Consider the following 20,097-nt stretch of genomic DNA (forward strand, 5'->3'; position numbering starts at 1 on the left):
TTTTTTTTTTTTAGTGTATGTGCTGCCGAAGCGAGCACTGGAGCAATTCTTATAGATATTCTTCTTACTGATTTCTGCTGAAAATGACTTTCCTAACCTAACTAATGCCTGTAAGTATGAGAGTGATGATAGTGTATGATCTTGTTAGTTATCTTGTTCTTTTCCTTCTCTCTTTCTTTTTAAGACTGTTCAGGGGCCATGCATTAGATTCCTGGTCAGGGATTTTAAAAAACCGAAACATAAAACAGAAGCAATATTGCAATAAAAATTTGCTATAGATTTTTAAAAAATGGTCTATATCCAAAGCTCTTAAAAATATTTTCTATTTTTTGTATCCTTTCCTGTTTTTCCCTCCTTTCTTTCAGTTTTTCTATATCTATATTGTCAGTATACAGAGATGTTACATACTACACTGTCTCCTTTATAACCATAATTTAGCCTTAGTTCCTAATCATAATTTAATGTTTAGTCCTTATGTTGGATATCTCCCAAATCATTTTGTGTGATGAGAGTTTAAAGTAGATTCCTTAGAAGACTCTGTAAGAAGGGCTCATAGGAGCATTATTTCCTACGTATATTCACAATAGTTTATCTATTGCCTTGTTATACTATTAAACAAGTTTAGCTGCATATAAAATCCTTGATATGGGGGTTTTCTTATCTCTTTTCTTGAATGCCTCAAATTTTATCTTTTTGAATACTTCAAATATATTGTTTGTCTAATGGCACGAAGTGTTCCTGTTGTAAAGTCTAATTATGATCTTATTGTTTTTACTTATAAATGATTTGGTCTTCTTTGCCTGGTAGTCCAAAGAATTTTTTCTTTTTCTTTAAAATATAATACATTGGGACTTCCTTGGTGGTCCAGTGGTTAAGACTCTGTTCTTCCACTGCAAGGGGCACAGAATTCCTGGTTGGGGAACTAAGATCCTGCATGCTATGCTGCACAGTCAAAAAAAAAAGTGTATGTGTGTATATATATATATATATATATATATATATATACACCTTATTTTGGGGGGCTCCAAAATCACTGCAGATGGTGACTGCAGCCATGAAATTAAAAGATGCTTGCTCCTTGGAAGAAAAGCTATGACCAAACTAGACAGCATATTAAAAAGCAGAAACATTACTTTGCCCACAAAGGTTCATCTAGTTAAAGCTATGGTTTTTCCAGTAGTCATGTATGGATGTGAGAGTTGGACTATAAAGAAAGCTGAGCGCCGAAGAATTGATGCTTTTGAACTGTGGTGTTGGAGAAGACTCTTGAGAGTCCCTTGGACTGCAAGGACATCCAACCAGTCGATCCTAAAGGAAAACAGTCCTGAATATTCACTGGAAGGACTGATACTGAAGCTGAAGCTCCAATACTTTAGCCATCTGATGTAAAGAACTGACTCATGGAAAAAGACCCTGATGCTGGGAAAGATTGAAGGCAGGAGGAGAAGGGTACGACAGAGGATGAGATGGTTGGATGGCATCACCGACTTGACGGACATGAGTTTGAGTAAGCTCCGGGATTTGGTGATGAACAGGGAAGCCTGGCATGCTGCAGTCCATGGGGTTGCAAAGAGTCAGACACGATTGAGCAACTGAACTGAACTGATATATATATAATACGTTTTACTAGAATAGTACCAGTGTTGACTACTCTAGGTTGATTGTTCTAAGTTCTGGAAATTTGATTTAATAGGTAGATGTGTATCATCTTTTATTTCATGAATGTTTTCTTAAATCACAGTTGTTAGTGCTACTCTGCCCCATTGCTCTGCTTTCCTTCTTTGAGCCCATTGTTGTATAGAAGTTTCCCTCCTCTAGTTGTACTCTATCACTTTCTCTCAAATCTCTTTAAAAATATATTTTTATTTTTTACTTAAAATATTTTTCTCCTTCCACTTTCCATTTCTTTTCAGGCATTTGTTGTGTTCATTTACTATTCATTATATATATATATGTATTTATTTAGCTGTGCCAGGTCTCAGTTGCAGCATGTGGGATCTATTTCCTTGACCAGGGATCGAACTGTCACACTGGGAGCCTGGAGTCTTAACCACTGGACCACCAGGGAAGTTCCTTGTTTACTCTTTAGTTTCTTCTTATCGAGTGTTAATGTCTTAATTTAAACTTGTTTAATTCTTTCCCCAGTCCTTTATCCTCTCTGTCAAATCTCCATTTTCTCCATTCATATTCAGTTCAGTTCAGTTCAGTCGCTCAGTCGTGTCCGACTCTTTGCGACCCCATGAATTGCAGCACGCCAGGCCTCCCTGTCCATCACCAACTCCTGGAGTTCACTCAAACTCATGCCCATCGAGTCCGTGATGCCATCCAGCCATCTCATCCTCTGTCGTCCCCTTCTCCTCCTGCCCTCAATCCCTCCCAGCATCAAAGTCTTTTCCAGTGAGTCAACTCTTCGCATGAGGTGGCCAAAGTACTGGAGCTTCAGCTTCAGCAACATTCCTTCCAAAGGAATCCCAGGGTTGATCTCCTTCAGAATGGACTGGTTGGATCTTGCAGTCCAAGGGACTCTCAAGAGTCTTCTCCAACACCACAGTTCAAAAGCATCAATTCTTTGGCACTCAGCTTTCTTCACAGTCCAACTCTCACATCCATACATGACCACTGGAAAAACCATAGCCTTAGTTTCTTCAATTCTAGTTTATCTCTTCTTTGGTAATTGCTATTATTTAAAAACCTTTCTTTTCATCTGTTTTGAAATTATAAGTTATATTTTTAGCTTTTTGTAAGGTATGTCTAACATGTTTTCATGATCTCTAGGGATACCTTCTACATTATTCAACTTCTTATTCCTTTTTTTTGGTCATAATTCAATTTATTTCTGTTGCTCATTTTAAAGTGAAAGTGAATTTCTTTAGCAAAGCAATACAAACACATGGCCCCATGTTCCTTAGATCTTCCTCTGTTCCCTTCTTCCATTTGTATTTGATCATTTTTCTCCTTTGCCCCTATTTTCTGTCCTATTTAATTGAATCCTATTTCCAGTAGTTTTTCTTCAATACAGAGATTTGACTTGTAAGAGAGCTTTGGTTTCTTAATTTTGGGAGTTTGCAGGAGCCAACCTGCTTCAGCAACAACACTCAGACCTATTGCCATCCCATTGCACTCACCTACAGATTGCATCCTGCAGGACTCCCTGCAGGATGAGTTCAGATTAGCTTTCTGTACTCTCCAGTGAGTGTCGCTTAGTTGCTCAGTCGTGTTCGACCCTTTACTATCCCATGGACTGTAGCCCCTCAGCCTCCTCTGTCCACTGGCGATTCTCCAGGCAAAAATACTGGAGTGGGTTGCCATGCCCTCCTCCAGGGGATCTTCCCAACCCAGGGATCAAACCCAGGTCTCCCGCATTGCATGAGAATTCTCCACTGTCTGAGCCACCAGGGAAGCCCGAGAATACTGGAGTGAGTAGCCTTTCCCTTCTCCAGGGGATCTTTCCATTGGGCACGTGATGGCAGTTTTGGGGTTCTCCTGATGCTGTTCCCACTAGCCTCTATTCTGAGGTTTGAGGGAATGTATAATCATCTAGTTTTCTTCTGCATATTCTTGATAAGTTTTTGATTTTGCAAACTGACTGTTCTGTCTGGGGTTTTCGTGGCAGGGGGTGGGGCAGGTAGAGAAGAGGATTCAGAGATTTTCAGAGAATATACAACTAACCCTACCCCAGTCTTCTTTTATTTATATTTTTCAGGTATATTAATATATCTTGTCTCCTCAGCAGATTTCCCAATTTCTCAACACAAAACAATTTTCAAAAATAATACCCATCATTTTTCAAGTACTTACTACATTCCAGATACTGAAGGAATTAAATGTTTTTACTAAGTATTTATTGATTTTTGCAACAACCTTTGGATGTAGGTACTTTATACCTATTTTAAGTAAGTTTAAACTGAGGTTTAAAAAGGTAAAATATTTGATCCCAGGTTGGGGTAGGCAGCTTCTAAAGTGGCCCCAATTCCTGCTTCCTGGTATTCATGTCCTTATGTAATCCCGTTCCCTCCGTGTGGACTGGATCAAGTGACTTGCTTATAATAAGTAGAGTATGGAAAATATGATGGTATGTCACTTCTGAAATTAGCCCACTACAAGACTGTGGCTCCAGCAGCTCACACTCTCTTGCTTTCTTGCTTACTCATCCTGATGGAAGTCAGCTGCCATGTTGTGTATTGCTTTAGGAGAGGCCCATAGAGAAGGATCTGAGGGAGGTTTTCAGGCAACAGCCAGCAAGGAAGTGAGACCCTCCTCCCAGCAGCCCGTGAGGAACTGGATACAGGTAACAACCACGTGAATGACTTGGGAGTGGATCATCCTTCAGTTGAGGCTTTGAATGAGACCACAACTCCGGTTGACATTTTTTAAGAAATAAATTTAAATAGACAATTTAATTTTTCATTAATTTTTCCAAAGTTATTTTTCATTTTAAGTATGATGCTCTTCAGAGACAATATGCCATTTCAGGTGTACTTTTAAAAAATTATTATTTTTTTGGCTGCGTCATGTGGCAGACAGGGATCTTAGTTCCCCAAGCAGGGCTCGAACCTGTGGCCCCTGTGGTGGAAGCATGGAGTCTGAACCACTGGACCACCAGGGAGGTACCTCCAGTTGACATTTTGATTGCAGTGTTATGATAGATTTTGAGCCAGAGACACCTGGCTAAGTTATGCTAGGATTCTTGACCCACAAAAATCCATAGATAATGTTTATTAAGTTGTTAATCTGGGGGTGATTTGTTACACAGCAAGAAACAGCCAGTGCACTGGCCATGAAAGTAATGCATTTATACTGGGGTGGGTTGCTGTGCCCTCCTCCAGGGGATCTTCCCAACCCAGGGATTGAACCCGTGTCTCTTCTGTCTATCTGCATTGGCATTCAACATCCAAGAAACAAAGATCGTGGGATCCGATCCCATCACTTCATGGCAAATAGATGGAGAAATGATGGAAACAGTGACAGACTTTATTTTCTTGGGCTCCAGAATCACTGCAGATGGTGACTGTAGCCATGAAATTAAAAGACACTTGCTCCTTGGAAGAAAAGCTATGACCAGCCTAGACAGTGTATTAAAAAGTAGAGGTGTTACTTTGCCGACAAAGGTCCATCAAGTTGGACCTACTAGTTTTTCCAGTAGTCATGTATGGATGTGAGAGTTGGGTTATAAAGACAGTTGAATGCCGAAGAATTGATGCTTTTGACCTGTGGTATTGGAGAAGACTCTTGAGAATCCCTTGGACTGCAAGGAGATCAAATCAGTCAATGTTAAGGGAAATGAATCCTGAATATCCATTAGAAGGACCGATGCTGAAACTGAAGCTCTAATACTTTGGCCACCTGATGCAAAGAGCCGACTCACTAGAAAAGACCCTAACGCTGGGAAAGATTGAAGGCAGAAGGAGAAGGGGACAATAGAGGATGAGATGGTTGGATGGCATCACCGGCTCAATGGGCATGAGTCTGAGCAAACTTCGGGAGATGGTGAAGGACTGGAAAGCCTGGCATGCTGCAGTTCATGGGATCGCAGAGTCAGACACTACTGAGCGACTGAATGGCGACAAATTAAAGTAATGACTATGCCATCTGACCTGGGATGCAGGGACTCTGATTTGAGTGTCTACGTTTTTCACCTCTTTGTGACACTGACTTTGAGTAGCCTTTACCTTTATGGGCTACTGTTTCTACCGCATAGATTTTGACAGTCTTCCTAACTTCCTTTACTCTGTTCATTGTTCTTTAGATGAACCATTTCTACCTAGAAACTGCCTGTTGCTGAACTGAGTAATAAGTGAGCACTTTGTTTAGGTCATGGAAATTTAAAGTAGGAATGAACCTGAAAATTGATATAGTCCACATCAACCTGTTCCCAGTTTTTACAGGTAAGGAAATTAGGTGCAACAGAATTAAGAAACTTGGGACTTCCTTGGCAGACCAGTGGTAAAGACTCCAACTTCTAAGGCAGAAGGCACAGGGTCAGTCCCTGGCTAGGGAAATAAGACCACACATGCTGTGGGTGGGGTGTGGCCAAAATTTTTTTAAAAATTAAGAGACTTACCTAAAGTTATAGGATTTGTGAAAGAATGGGGATTAAAATCCAGGTCTCCTGATGTCCAGTTCAGGACTGTGAGCAGGTACATACTGGTAGTTCTACATGGACGTAGCTCACTACCACATTCTGAACGTAGAGTAAATTCAATTTAATTCCCATTCATTTTCTCTGTACAAAAACACAGGGATCATGAAGGGAACAGCTGGCTGACAGAGTAAGATATTTACTTCCTTTGCTCTTAGGCTCACCTTCTCTGAAGGACAGGTCAACAGCCTGGGCCCAGCTGAACGATTATTCATTTTCTAATCCCTTAACCACAACACTGGATCCAACATGGCAATGGAGTTTTATATGCGGAGTCAACTGCAAATGATTTGTCTTGGCTCTTTGAACTCGCTGAGGAGCATTTCCTGAGCTGGAGTGGAAGGGGCTGTGATCAGCTAGTAATGTCATCTGTGACTGGAAGTTGAGGGTGTGGCGGAATTTGTGCCATGGATTTGCCCACTGGTGTTTCTATGGTTTGGGGCCTGGTCCTTCCTTTGATGACCCACACTTTTCCTGCTGCTAACTATTCTTGCCACAACAAGCTGCCCAGGAAGGCTCATTTTCAACGCTCCATCAGCGCTTGTTTCTGGAATCTTTTTCTTCTCATTTGATGTGAGGTTTAGCACATAAGTGGCATTGGTGGAATTTACCTTGTAACTGAGTGCAGTGTTAGAAGCAGAGCCAGTTTTCACATCCCTGAAGCCTGGATGCTTTTATAGCTCTATTTCTGTCTAGATCTGAGAGTCACATTGCCAGCAGACTGTCAGTCCATCTATTAAAAAAAAAAAAGTGCAGGAAGGTACAATTTTGCACATGCTTACTCTGATTTTTAGCTAAACATTCCATTTTCCTCAGTCCCAGGGCTTCATGAGAATAAATTTATGCATGAATGTTAGTCCAGATACCCTGGATGACAGGGTAAAATACTGGTAGTGTAGATCAAAAGCACAATCAACATGTGCTTTGAAACTTGGACAGAAACTTGTAGAAGCTGTGAGGCAGAGGCTTACATATCTTCATGGGTGGTAGTTTCAATACACTACTGCTAGCTTTTTTTTTTTCTTCCTTTCCCATTTTGGTAAAGTGGCGTATTGGGCAATGTTAGAATTCAGGTAAGTGACTGGGAAAGTTTGTTTCCTCTTCTTTTCTTCTGTCCTCTGTTTAACTGTCTTCTTCCATTTCGATCCTTTCTATTCTCTTTTCAATTTTCCCCATTCCTCAGTGCTGAAACCCCAATGAAGACTTTCACTTTTTGTAATATTCTCTATCAGAAGCCTATTTTATTGAAATAGTAAGAGAGTCCTAGGATGTCCTCTTGCAACTAGATATTCTCTGCCCCTGACTTCTGGAAAACACAATACCATTCTTTTTCTGATGAGAAAGTGGTAGAACCCTGAACATGCTTTGATGCTTTGCGGTGTGGAATTCAGACAAGTCACTTTGACTCTGTATGCTTCACTGGGATTATCCTGTGGACAGAGGAGCCTGGCAGGCTAGAGTCCATAGGGTGGCAGAGTCGGACACAACTGAGCACGCATTCTGTATTTGTATCCAGGTATAAACGTGTGTGTGTGTGTGTGTGAGACAGAGAGAGAGAGAGAGAAAGATCAGTGGTTTTGTGCGTCTTTGGAACCCTGGGATCATGGAAGGAAAAGGCGAGAACTGAGCTAGTGAGATTCCCCTGTCCTTTTCTGCCCAGACTAACTCTGTTATTATTAGTTTTCTGTAAGAGCTTTCTGCATTAGGATTTATGTGAAACACAGAGCCTACATTTTACATGTGAAAACTGCCAGCATCAGTGAGTCTCAGGTTTCTTCCACCTCTAACCATTTGCAGTACCTGCATGTAATCAGACCCAGATAGGAGAGCGAGCCAGTGTGATGGTTAAGAATACCATCTCTGTCGGGTGTCTGTGTTTCAGTCACAACCACTCCAGGCTGTGGGTCTTCAGGCATGTTATCCTCTCAAGGCCTTAGCTATTCTCTTCTTTAAAATGGAGATAATAGTTGTAACCAATCTCATAGGATTGTGGTGAGAACCAAATGAGATAATTAACAGTGTCCAGCAAATTTATAAATGCCCAATAAGTATTTGGCATTATTGTTAGTCTTAAAAGACATTCACACTATACATGGTATGCTCATCTTCCTTTACCACTTCATTTGTGTTTATTTCAAATAAGCCTTCTCCTTGAATCATCTATAAATAGAATATCGGATTCTTTGCTGCTTTCTTCACTTGACATTGCAGGGAAATATTATATAGTTTTAGCACATTCACTTAATACCTGTAAAGTATACTGTGCCATACCATAACCATCATTTTTGGGCCAGAAAGTTTCAGTGAAAAGTTAAAGTGAAAAAAAAAAAGGTGAAACAACTAGTTTCTTTGATGATTCTTTGCTGAAAATCATCTTTTTTAATAAGTTTTAAGCATATCTTTTCACAACTTTGTTTCTCTTTGAGTCTTTTGAACTGTGACATAGAAGGAGTGGACCAGATAACTTTTCAGGTTTAACACTGACGCTTCTAAGTTGACTTTCACATAATGTGGCACTCCAGTAATCAATTTGTCTCATTTCTCCAGACAGCTTCCTCAGCTGCAAATTAAGAAGAGAACTTCCTACCTATCAGCTGCTTATAATTCTAGCATTAGAGTTTTCTAAATTTTCTTTTTATGCTCTTCTTCAACTTAGTTGAACTCTGGTTACCCAGTTTTCCAAACTATATCACAAAATGATTTTTAAACATGTTTCTAGTTGCATGGTTGAAAGCTTGATAATCTATACCAGCTTCCCTGGTGGCTTAGAAGGTAAACAATCTGCCTGCAATTTGAGAGACCTAGGTTTGATCCCTGGGTTGGGAAGGTCCTCTGGAGGAGGGCATGGCAACCCACTCCAGTTTTCTTGCCTGGAGAATTGCCATGGACAAAGGGACCTGGGGGGCTACAGTCCATGGTGTCACAGAGTCGGACACAACTGAGCGGCTAAGCACAGCATAGCAACCTATACCAGTGAATTGCCGAGTGTTGGAGACACAATAATGTAAAGATACATTTCCTGCCTTCAGGAACTCAGGTATCTGATCCATAACAGTGATGATATGATGATGAAGATAATAAATGCAAAGATAATTGTTTAATGGGAATAAACACAGCACTCATTGGAAACAGAAGGTAAAGAGAACCTACATCAGTCTGATGGTGAGGTGCTTGTGAAGGTCAGGTGAACGAAAGGGGAGAAAATATTCTAGCTGGAGGAATACTGTTTGCAAAGCACAAAGCTCTGATGAGAGAGCAGGACTGGACAAGGAATTACAAACTGTTCCATGTTGTTGGACTGCAAAATGTAAAAAGAGAATGAGTTGGGATTGCTAAACAGGGGGCTGCTAAGAGCTCTGTGGGCCATTTAATTGAATATAATCTGTCCATATATTGAGATTATTCAAATTGAAAGGCCAAGGATTTAAAATGAAATAGAAATGTAGTTATTAATGTACATTTCTGAAACTCTTACAAAAATATGTAAGGTCAGGATCAATAGTTTTGTATTGTGTCTTAGAAGAAATTAATTCAGGGAAACTCATTAAGAGAATCTGGAAAAGAATACCGATCCATTTTACTGTAAAACTTCTTAGAGGAGTTTTTTCATTAGATGAGCACTAATCAGAGTTCAGCATCCATTTCTAAAGTAAATGTAAGATAACTGTCACTTCTTATTTTCATTTAATGTCTTACGGTTTTTCATATATTATAAACTTGAAGATTTAAGGTGATTTTAGTTATTTGAGTTTTTCCCAGGGATTTTTCTGTTTCTTTCTTTCTGTTTTTGAAATATAAGCAGTTTTTATTTTCCACCTTAGGAAAGAAGGACAAATGCATTTTTATTAGCATTAGGGATTTTTCTTTTTGAGAACCCTACTCCTTTAAAAATTTTACACAGTTGATTATCTGGCATCTGATCTATTCCTATCCTTCTGAGTAACTGAAATTTATTCTTTTCTTGAATGACATAGGAAGATAAAGGCAAAACAAATATACTTAATGAAAACAAAGACAGTTGTCAGTTATTCTAACTCTGGCCATAAAGAAGGCTGAGCACTGAAGAGTTGGTGCTTTTGAGCTGTGATGCTGGGGAAGACTCTTGATAGTCCCTTGGACAGCAAGGAGATCAAACCAGTCAGTCCTAAAGGAAATCAACAATGGATATTCATTGGAAGGATTGATGCTGAAGCTGAAGCTCCAATTCTTTGGCCACCTGATGTGAAGAGCCAACTCCTTAGAAAAGATCCTGATGCTGAGAAAGATTGAAGGCAAAAGGAGCAGGGGGTGGCAGAGGATGAGATGGTCAGATAGCGTCATGTACTCAATGGACATGAATTTGAGCAAACTCCAGGCCAGAAGAGTGGCGTGGGTAGCCTTTCTCTTCTCCAGGGGAATCTTCCCAACCCAGGGATTGAACCCAGGTCTTCCACATTGCAGGCAGATTTTTTACCAGCTGACCCACAAGGGAAGCCCTTATGGCAGAAAGCAAAGAAAAACTAAAGAGCTTCTTGATGAAAGTGAAAGAGGAGAGTGAAAAAGTTAGCTTAAAACTCAACATTCAGAAAACTAAGATCATGGCATCCAGTCCCATCACCTCATGGCAAATAGATGGGGAAACAGTGGAAACAGTGAGAGACTTTATTTTTGGGGGCTTCAGAATCACTGCAGATGGTGACTGCAGCCATGAAATTAAAAGACACTTGCTCCTTGGAAGAAAAGCTATGACCAACCTAGACATATTAAAAAGACATTAAAAAAGAGAGACATTATTTTGCCAACAAAGGTCCATCTAGTCAAAGCTATGGTTTTTCCAGTAGTTACATGTGGATGTGAGAGTTGGACTATAAAAAGCTGAGTGCTGAAGAATTGATGCTTTTGAACTGTAGTGTTGGAGAAGACTCTTGAGAGTCCTGTGGACTCCTAGGAGATCCAACCAGTCCATCATAAAGGAAATCAGTCCTGAATATTCATTGGAAGGACTGATGCTGAAGCTGAAACTCCAATACTTTGGCCATCTGATGCGAAGAACTGACTCATGGGAAAAGACCCTTATGTTGGGAAAGATTGAAGTCAGGAGGAGAAGGGGATGACATGGTCAGATGGCATCACTGACTCAAAGTAAGCCCTGGGATTTGGTGATGGACAGGGAAGGCTGGTGTGCTGCAGTCCATGGGGTTGCAAAGAGTCAGACATGACTGAGCGACTGGACAACAATAACAACAACCAACTCTGGCTCATTTTTTGTAGAAAGAGCACAGCGCAGTGTTGTGAATTCAAGGTTCTGTTATTTATATTCTATTTCAGTAATGGTATTATGTATTACTTCATTAGCTTTTTTATAATTACTGTTATGCATCCATATGCTTTAAAGAATCAAATTGTTCTAGAAGACTTGTGTAACAACCACCTTAACTACAATATGCCTTTCCTGTTCCCCATTTCCTACAGGCTGCCACTTCCAAAACTTTCAGCTCCATTCCATTTTTACCTCCATAGCTCCAAATAACATGCATATACTGCTACTTCTTGATTTTAAAAGTTTTAGTCATTATCTATTGGTGTTACTCTGAAGCAGATGAGGTTCAACATTGTTTACTTCTGCCTCCCCAAACTCCCCACTACACACAAGTCTACTTCCCAAACTGCCAATTCCTAATCTAGTTATAATTTAGGTTAGATTAGTATCCATAGTTTACATTGTTATAACTGTGTAAATACTAGTTACAGTTTAGCTATGTAGTAACTTTTCAGTAGCTATGTAGTGTAACTTTTCAGCACAGTTTTGTTATATTTGGAGTTGCTAATAGTTTTATATGAATGTAACCCCAAAATCTCCATGAACTTTCTTAATCTCTGAATATGTTCATACTCTAGAAAGTCTATTTAATCTAGAAGAAATCTCAACCCCTCAGACTCCTGACCGACTGCAATTTCTGTTCCCCATTCATCATTATTCTGCGGAGCTCCTTTGCCTCTATTCTGGACTGGATCTCTTATTTTCCATGTTGTAAGTTTTTCTTTCCATCTTGATTGACTCCCATGTTTGGGTGGCATGTAACCTTTAATAGCTTTTTCAGATAGATATGAGGAGAGGTCTTTGAGACCATTCATATGGATGCATGAATTTGTCCTCATGTTTGATAGACAGTTTTGCTAGATTCTACTTCTGCAGTGAAGAAGTTTCAGCTTCTACATTAAAAATTATTTTCCATCAGGCACTGTTTTATTGCCTTCAAGCTCCTGGTGTTTCATCTATTTGGCAGGACTCTTATGTTTCTCTGTGTCTGCACCCAAGAAGCTTAGCACTGGTGGAGAAAGTCAGGACAAGCAGGCTGATCCCATTATAAATTTATGACTACCAACATCAACTGAACTCTCAACAGCACCAATTCACTCTTTTAAAATAATTTTATTGAAGTATAGTTAATTTTAAGCAGCAGCTTTCCAATTCTTTGTTTTACAGATGCAGAAGCTGTTTTAAAACCTCTGGACACAAACACTTGCATGCACACCCTCTCTACTTTTCTCGAACTTCTGGAAGCTCTCCTCTCACACTCTCAACAGATCACTTTGACTTTTACTTTTTTTTTTGGGAAAATAAAAGCCATCAGATGGGATGCCTTTGTGTTCTAGAAATGAAACCTACAAATGGACCTGTTTTCATACCCTTCTGTTCATATTCTGATGAACTGTTTCTCCTCTACTTATATCTTGTAGTCTATTCTGCTCTTGTTTTCAAAGTGCTATAATAATGATCCCTCCTTTTTTCCCTTTATATTCCATTTCTGTCAACTGGATCATATATAGTGGTTTTTCCAGTACTCAAACCTCACTCATTAAGTCATCACCCAGCCTAAATGCCAACGAACCCAATAAAGAAGAAATGTCTTCTTCCCACATTATCCTTCAGCTACTGTTATTTCCTCCCCTTCGCAGCCAAACTTCTCCCAAATTGTTGTCTTTACTCATTTCATTAGCTGTATTCATTCCCCTACCACTCCATTCTGGTTTTCTTGCTAAGGATCCAGTGACCTCCACCAAAATGTTTGACCTCATTATACAAAGTGGATCACACTTTACTTTCTGAAATAGTCTTTTTCCTGTGCTTACATGCTAAAACCTTGTTTTGTTTTTTCTTCTTATTGCTTTTTCTATCACCTTTCCCATTATACTGTCATCTACGTGATCACTAACTGTTAGAATTTCTGAAAGGCTCTTTGCTTGGTTCTTTTAAATTCTCCTCTCATTCCTTAATCGTACCCATGCACATGACTAGAATTACCACCTATAAAGAAATAATACATTTTAGTCTCTAGCCAAGACCTCTTTTCTGAACTCCAGACCCATACATCCAAGTGTTTACTTGGCATATCTTCTTGGAGCTTTCAACTCATATGTCCTGTTCAACTTTCCTCTGAGGTAGTCAGTCCTCTGCCAGTGTTTCCTATTTCAGTTAAGGGCACTTATCTCTCTTCACTTATGTTAGCCAGAACCCTAGAATCATTCTTGACATTTTCCTTTCTACCATCCCATATCCAATCCATCATCCATCTAGTTCATGATATTTACCACCAAAGTATTTCTCAAATCCTCTCATGTATCTCCATCTTCACCACTCTAGGGAAGCTCCCAGCATCTCTTATCTAAATTTCCTGGATAGTCTCTTAATTGACCTAACCAGTTCTATCCAGTCCCTCAATCTGTTTTCCATACTGTAGCCTCTGCCATCTTTTTAAAGTGTTAATCCAAGGACATCATCCTTTGCTCAGAGCCTCTACATGGCTTCCTTCTGCTCCAGGGATAAAAAGGAAGAACTCCTCAACTTGGCCTGTAGGGCTCACAAGCTCTGTTCCTTACACGCCTCTCCTGCCTTGGCAAGCACCATCTAATTTCCTGTTCTCAGCTGTGCTCATTCTCAGCTCATTTTCGTTTAGCTCTTTCTGTGCCTATTCTCAGCTCAGGTTTTCGTTTAGCTCCCCATGCTGCCTCCTCTAACCACATATCTTTGCTTACACTTATTCTGTTAAGATCCAGTGTCGCTTAGTGGCTAAGCATATCACTCTTCAAGCCTAATTTTCAAGGGAGATTGCCAAGGTTCACATCCTGATTCTACATCTTATTTGTGCAACCTTGGGTAAGTTACTTAATCTCCTGTACCTTAGTTTCCTCAACTGGAAAATAAAGGATAATTGTGATATACTTGATCATTATAGTGTTATTATGACCAAATGATCGTTTACAGAGAAGGCTCTTTCCTCTTCTTTCTTGCTCAGTTAATTTCTCCTCAAACTTCTATTCTCAGTTCCAGAGTCACTCTCTCAGAGAATCATCCAGTGCCCTCTCTGACTGAATCCAATTATCTCATTACAGCATTTCTCTTATGCTGAGTCTCTTATTTGTCATGTTTAATATAGGTGGGATTTTCTATTTTTCTGAGTGATTTATACATTTACTTTTGGTTAGCCTTCTATCTTTCTCACTAGAACATCAGCTCCAGGGGCCTAGGGATATTCTTTGTTTTTGGTCACTATTCTTTGTGCCTAACACAGTTTCCATTACTTAGTAGGTTCCCCCTCAAAATGTTTGGCTGCACCTCATCTTAGTGGGATTTAGTTCCTTGACCAGGGATAGAACCTGGGCACTGCATTAGGAGTGAGGAGTCTCAGCTTTGGACTACCAGGGAAGTTCCCCCAAATCTCTGTTGACACAAAGAGACATTAAACATCCCTGAGGGAAGCCTCCTTGATAAACTCTCTTGCTGCTTAAATTAGTGCTTTGTATAGTAATTAGTAAGTTCTGAGAAGGAAACACGATGGTGAATCAAACAGTTCAGCTATAGATCTGCCCTTGGTTCTTTAGGAGATGACTCTGAGCAGGAGGGTTCTCTGTTCAACAAGGCAGGGTTTTTGTGGAGATTATGTGCCAGATACACAGGCCTGGGTTTAATTCTTAGCTCCATAATCTGGGGCTGTGTGACCTTAATCGTGTCATGTGACTTCTTAAAATTCCAGTTTCCTCATCTTGTCAAATCACATATTACTCAGCACAGAGCTAACTCTTAACTAGGCAACCAAATCTCTAAGAATTTCGATAAATCTTAAACATGGTAGATGTTTAAACATAGCTCAGGCTTAAACGTGAGCCTGATCATCCACAGGCTCATGCCAATGATATGGGATGACCCAGTGGGATTTCCTGGTGTAAGCAAGTTTCTTTTTTCCTTGGTGCTTCAAGTCCAAGTTTGAGTAGCAGTGGGTGAGCTGGCTTAGGCAGTTAGGATCAGGGGTTCGTTGCTGCCCATTACCTGTGAGAGACTGATCTTGGGAACAGAGTAGAGCCCTCAGTCCCTGATAAGACAGCCCTGCTCAGATGCCAGCTGAATCCAGCTAACCTCCTGTGCAATCTCAGAGCCTCTTTTCTCTAAAGCCCTCCCCTCACCTTTTTTTTTTTTTTTAAATCAGTTGAATCTGTTCCCTGAGCATCACACAGAAAATGATTCCCCCTCTCACCTCAATCAAGGGGGAAAAAAAATCCCACTCCTTACAGTAAAAAGAGTAAGCCTCTTGTCTACTTCTGTGCATCTAGCCGGCCACTGGCTGCGATGAGAGGAGATACCCGCTTTGAGCACGGAGTGGAGGAGTGAGCTGCTTGGAAGCGAGGACCACGGTGCTGTCTGCGATAGATGGACGTTGTTTCTTCCGCAATCCTCCTCTTTTTCTCCTTCCTCCTGTTGCAAACTTGTGGGACCGACTGGGGCTGTGACTTTTACAGAGTAGTGTTTGTAGGTCAAGAGACGGGTAACTGTGTCTGTACTTCGAGTGAGTTCAGGAGGGTGCTGTGCTTGAACTCGGCGAGTGTCCGTGATGGAAGAACTGTGAAAGTATGTGTGTGGGACAAAATTCAGACGTGTAACCGCAGGAAAGTGGTAGTGCGTACGTGGTGAGTGTGTGCGCGCGAGTGTGTGCGCGAGCCAGGGGCTGCCCGCCCGCCCGCCGCGGCTCCCCGTGGGCCGGCCCGGCCAATGAGCGCGCGGCTGCAGGGGCGGCGAGCGGGGAGGGGGCGCCGGGGCCCTGCGGATGGAGGCGCGGGCGGCGCGGCGCGCTCATTCCGCGCGGGCGTTGCTGGCAGGGGGCGGTGCAGCCACTAGCCGGGGACCGGGGCCCGGACCCGGGGCGGCGGGCGGCGTAGGCGGCGCCGGGGGCTGGGATGCGCACGGGGTTCCGTGGCGGCGGCGTTGGCGGCGGCGTCGGCGGCCGCGGGGGCACGAGCTAGCGCCGCGGCGCGGGGAGCCAGCGGAGCCCGGCGGGCGAGCGGAGGCGGAGGCGGCGGCGGCGGCGGCGGCGGCGGCTCAGGCAGAACAGCGGCGGCAGCCGGAGCCCGAGCGCCGCGCGCCCACCATGGCCGCCCAGGGCGAGCCCGGCTACCTGGCGGCGCAGTCGGACCCGGGCTCCAACAGCGAGCGCAGCACGGACTCTCCCATGCCCGGCTCGGAGGACGACCTGGTCGCCGGGGCGCCCCTGCACAGCCCCGAGTGGAGCGAGGAGCGCTTCCGCGTGGACAGGAAGAAACTTGAGGCCATGTTACAAGGTAGGCATCCCCCCTGCGTTCTCGGACTCCCCGGCCGAGCCCCCGACAGCTTCCCGAACATCCTCGTCCCGCGTCCTAGCGCCCGGGCCAAAGTCGACTTAGTTCCTCGTCCCTTCCCTCGCGGAGCCAAAGGACACCCAGGGAGAGGAGACCTCGCGGGAGTCCCCACCCTTCCACGCCTCCCAGGTCTCCAGGCACCGGGAACCCTGTGCTAACTTAACCGGCTTCAGAGAAGCCGAAGGCCGTGTTTGTACCCGCGCGCCCAAGTTGCATTCTTGGACTTTGGAGATGCCAACTTTAGTCTGGACACCTGGGCTGTGCCATCCGGACCCAGTCGGACGGCACAGAGTATGCGTGACTCTCTCCTTATTCGTTGGCACTCTTGAATTCTAGCTCTGTCTCTTGTTTCTCTCCCTTCTCTTGTCAGTATCCACTTCCTCCAGCTGAGGGGCCTTGTCTCGCTATTGGGAAACGCTCCGCAGATGTCAAGGCTTAAGACAGGAGTTCCCGCCCCCCACCCTCCCCCCGGGAGTGAGAGGGGCCAGGATGGGGGTGAGCGGCCAAAGCGTGGGGATGGTGTCAGGGAGTCTGCTGGGTTGGAGGACAGTGTGTGTTCATCGCCTGACACGCTTATAAAACACATCTTGAGTTACACTTGGTTCATAAAAATCTTTCCGTATTATGGATGTCAGACTTTGCCTTTCACAGTCTGGGATTTTTTTTTTTTTTAAACTCTCTCGTTTCTCTGGGACTTTCCCAGTCGTAACAGCTTTAACCATGTAGGACGGGGATCAAATTCTGATTCTTAATGGGAGGATTGGGATTCTTAGAGTGAATACTAAAATGTCCAAGGTCATTTTGATCTTCTCTAAAAATGTTAATTACTAGCGTACTTGTACCGCCAGTGTGGCTCATTTCCATCATCTAGAGAAATAAGGTAGTTTGAATGATTGTTCTTCAAATACCATAGAGGGACCAGGCGTTACTTTCACTGAGGGTGCAGTGGTGGATTCATTCAGTAGCTGGTGTCCTTACGTCAGGGAGGGTAGGAGCTTTCTAGCTCGCTTTTGGCTTGGTGCATAACTTATTTCGACTTTATCAGTTAGTGCATCGAAACGTGGGAGCTCTTTAGCCCTCTATGGAAATGCAGTGGTTTTTTAGAACAATTAAGCAGGTTATTTTAAGACAGAACAAGATGTTTTCCAAAACAATAACTTGGTGGAAACAAATAGCAGGAGTATTTGGCAGGCGTTTTTTGGATGAGCTGCGAACTTGTCTCTCTTGTTGCTTATTTTTATTGATAAACATCTCCTGTGTTTGTCTCTGTCTTTCCCCCTCTTTTTTTTTCCTCTTTTAAATTATGTAACATCCTAAGAGAGTTACTTCTGAGATAAACTCTTCATAAAGGAATATTGCAAAGTAGATTTGGAAATTAAAACCCCAGTTGCATTTCAGTAACTTGTTTTAGTTATTTCATTTGTTCCATGGTTCTTTTTGCCTAGTTCCTATTTTAAAACAAAATATTAAATTTATTCAGAAAAAATATTGGTGTAAGATTGTTTATGTTGAACTGTTAACACACATACCTCTCCTTTCAGCAAGTTTCTTGTTTTGTTCATCTGGAGGGTTGTGAAGACAGATGGCTCTTGTAATAATACTATGTTTTCTTTACCTGCCTTGCCTGTGCTCATACACACAGGCAAGTGATGTAAGCATCTAGGAAGCTCTCTTGCATAACCTGAGCTTTAGAAGTGGATTTCTTTTTTGAATTAATTTCCATTTAGAATAAAATGAAATATGGGTGAGGCATGTTTAAAAATTTGAAGGCTCTTCCCTTTGTAGATATGATATTCTGACAGGAGACAGTTTAAAATTGCTTTGTTGGGATAAAGTTTCTTAAGCGTCTTAAGAGTTTGCATTTCTTCAGCAACCTACGCATTAATAAAATATTCACACTTCAACTCCAAAGAAGTCTTTAATAATTTAACATAGTGCTTTAACTTTTCACAGTCACTGGTAAGTGAATTCCACCTTCTAGGAAAGTAAATTTGAACACATTTGACGATAGAACTCGGTGCACTGTGTACCAAGGCTTTTTGTTGTGCATGCTTTCCAGAGTCAAATTTTGTTAGAGCCACGAGGCTTTATCTTTTTCTTTTTTTGAAAATTTTTAATTGGAGGATAATTGCTTTACAATGTTGTGTTGGTTTCTGCCACACAGCAATGTGACTCAGCCATAAATAGACATATGTCCCCTCTCTGTTTGAACCTTCTTCCCACCCTGCACCCTATCCCACCCCTGTAGATTGTCACAGAGCACCGGGCTGAGCTCCCTGTGTTACACAGCAACTTCCCCTAGCTACCTGTCTTTCCCCCTGGTAAGGTATATGTTTCAGTGCTGCTCTCTGTATTTGTCTCGCCCGCTCCTTCCTCCACTGTGTCCACGTCTGTTGTCACTGTCTGCATCTCTGTTCCTGCCCTGCGTATAGGCTCATCAGTACCATTTTTCTAGATTCCGTGCATTAATATATGATGTTTGTTTTTCTCTTTCTGATTTACTTCATCCTGTATAACAGGCTCTAGAGAGCCACCGTGGAATAAGGAGTAAGACTAGTTTTCTGAACCAAACATAGTCATGTGTCTCATTGCTTGATACTAGGTGGTTAAAGCAAGTGTGGGCAACTGGAATCACTCAGAGTTAGGTTCAAATTCCTGTTGAATCTTGGGACAGTTTGTGGACACTTCTCTGTCTCAGTTTGCCCATCTGTAAAATGGGACTGATGCTAGTATTATACCTTTCTTTTAGAGTTTTGTGAGAATTAAAAGAGATAATGCCTAATGAACAAAAACTTGCCATACCATTTTGTGAACGGTAACAGCTTAATATATATCAGTGCCAGTGAAGTTGCTTAGTTGTGTCTGACTCTTTGCAATCCCATGGACTGTAGCCTACCAGGCTCCTCCATCCATGGAATTTTCTAGGCAAGAGTACTGGAGTTGGTTGCCATTTCCTTCTCTAGGGGATCTTCCCAACCCAGGGATCGAACCCAGGTCTCCTGCATTGCAGGCAGACGCTTTACTGTCTGAGCTACCAGGGAAGCCCTAATATATATATATATATATCAGTTGTTTTTTATTATTTCATTATTATTAGTAGTAAATACTATAGCATGAATTAAATCTGTTTCTAATGCCTAGCACAATTTCTGACAGTCTATATTTGAATATCTAGGGAAAAAAGTTTGCATTTTTATAATTGTTGAAGTAAAATAAAGAAGAGGTAGGAGTTTGGGAAGTCAACAAATATTTTAATATTGTTAGATGTCCTGGGGTGGGAAACTTTTTGTTTGAAAAGTGCCAATTAAGAA

At 41.9% G+C, this 20,097-nt stretch overlaps 1 protein-coding gene across 7 annotated transcripts in view; it reads left to right on the forward strand.

The window, feature by feature from the left end:
* The first annotated feature begins 15,998 nt into the window (after positions 1–15,998).
* The window catches only part of BICC1 (BicC family RNA binding protein 1), a 354,032-nt gene continuing 349,933 nt past the window's right edge, over positions 15,999–20,097 (forward strand). For 5 of the 7 annotated variants that reach the window (XM_069571647.1, XM_069571645.1, XM_069571651.1 and 2 more), the window contains exon 1: positions 16,220–16,729. In XM_069571647.1, the coding sequence (XP_069427748.1) occupies positions 16,540–16,729 (190 nt within the window). In that variant the 5' untranslated portion in view covers positions 16,220–16,539. Of the gene's footprint in view, positions 16,730–20,097 lie in introns of all 7 variants that reach the window. The other 2 variants (XM_069571646.1, XM_069571644.1) reach the window with 2 other exon arrangements.

This window comes from Ovis canadensis, chromosome 25 (assembly GCF_042477335.2).
Source record: "Ovis canadensis isolate MfBH-ARS-UI-01 breed Bighorn chromosome 25, ARS-UI_OviCan_v2, whole genome shotgun sequence".
Lineage (NCBI taxonomy): Eukaryota > Metazoa > Chordata > Mammalia > Artiodactyla > Bovidae > Ovis > Ovis canadensis.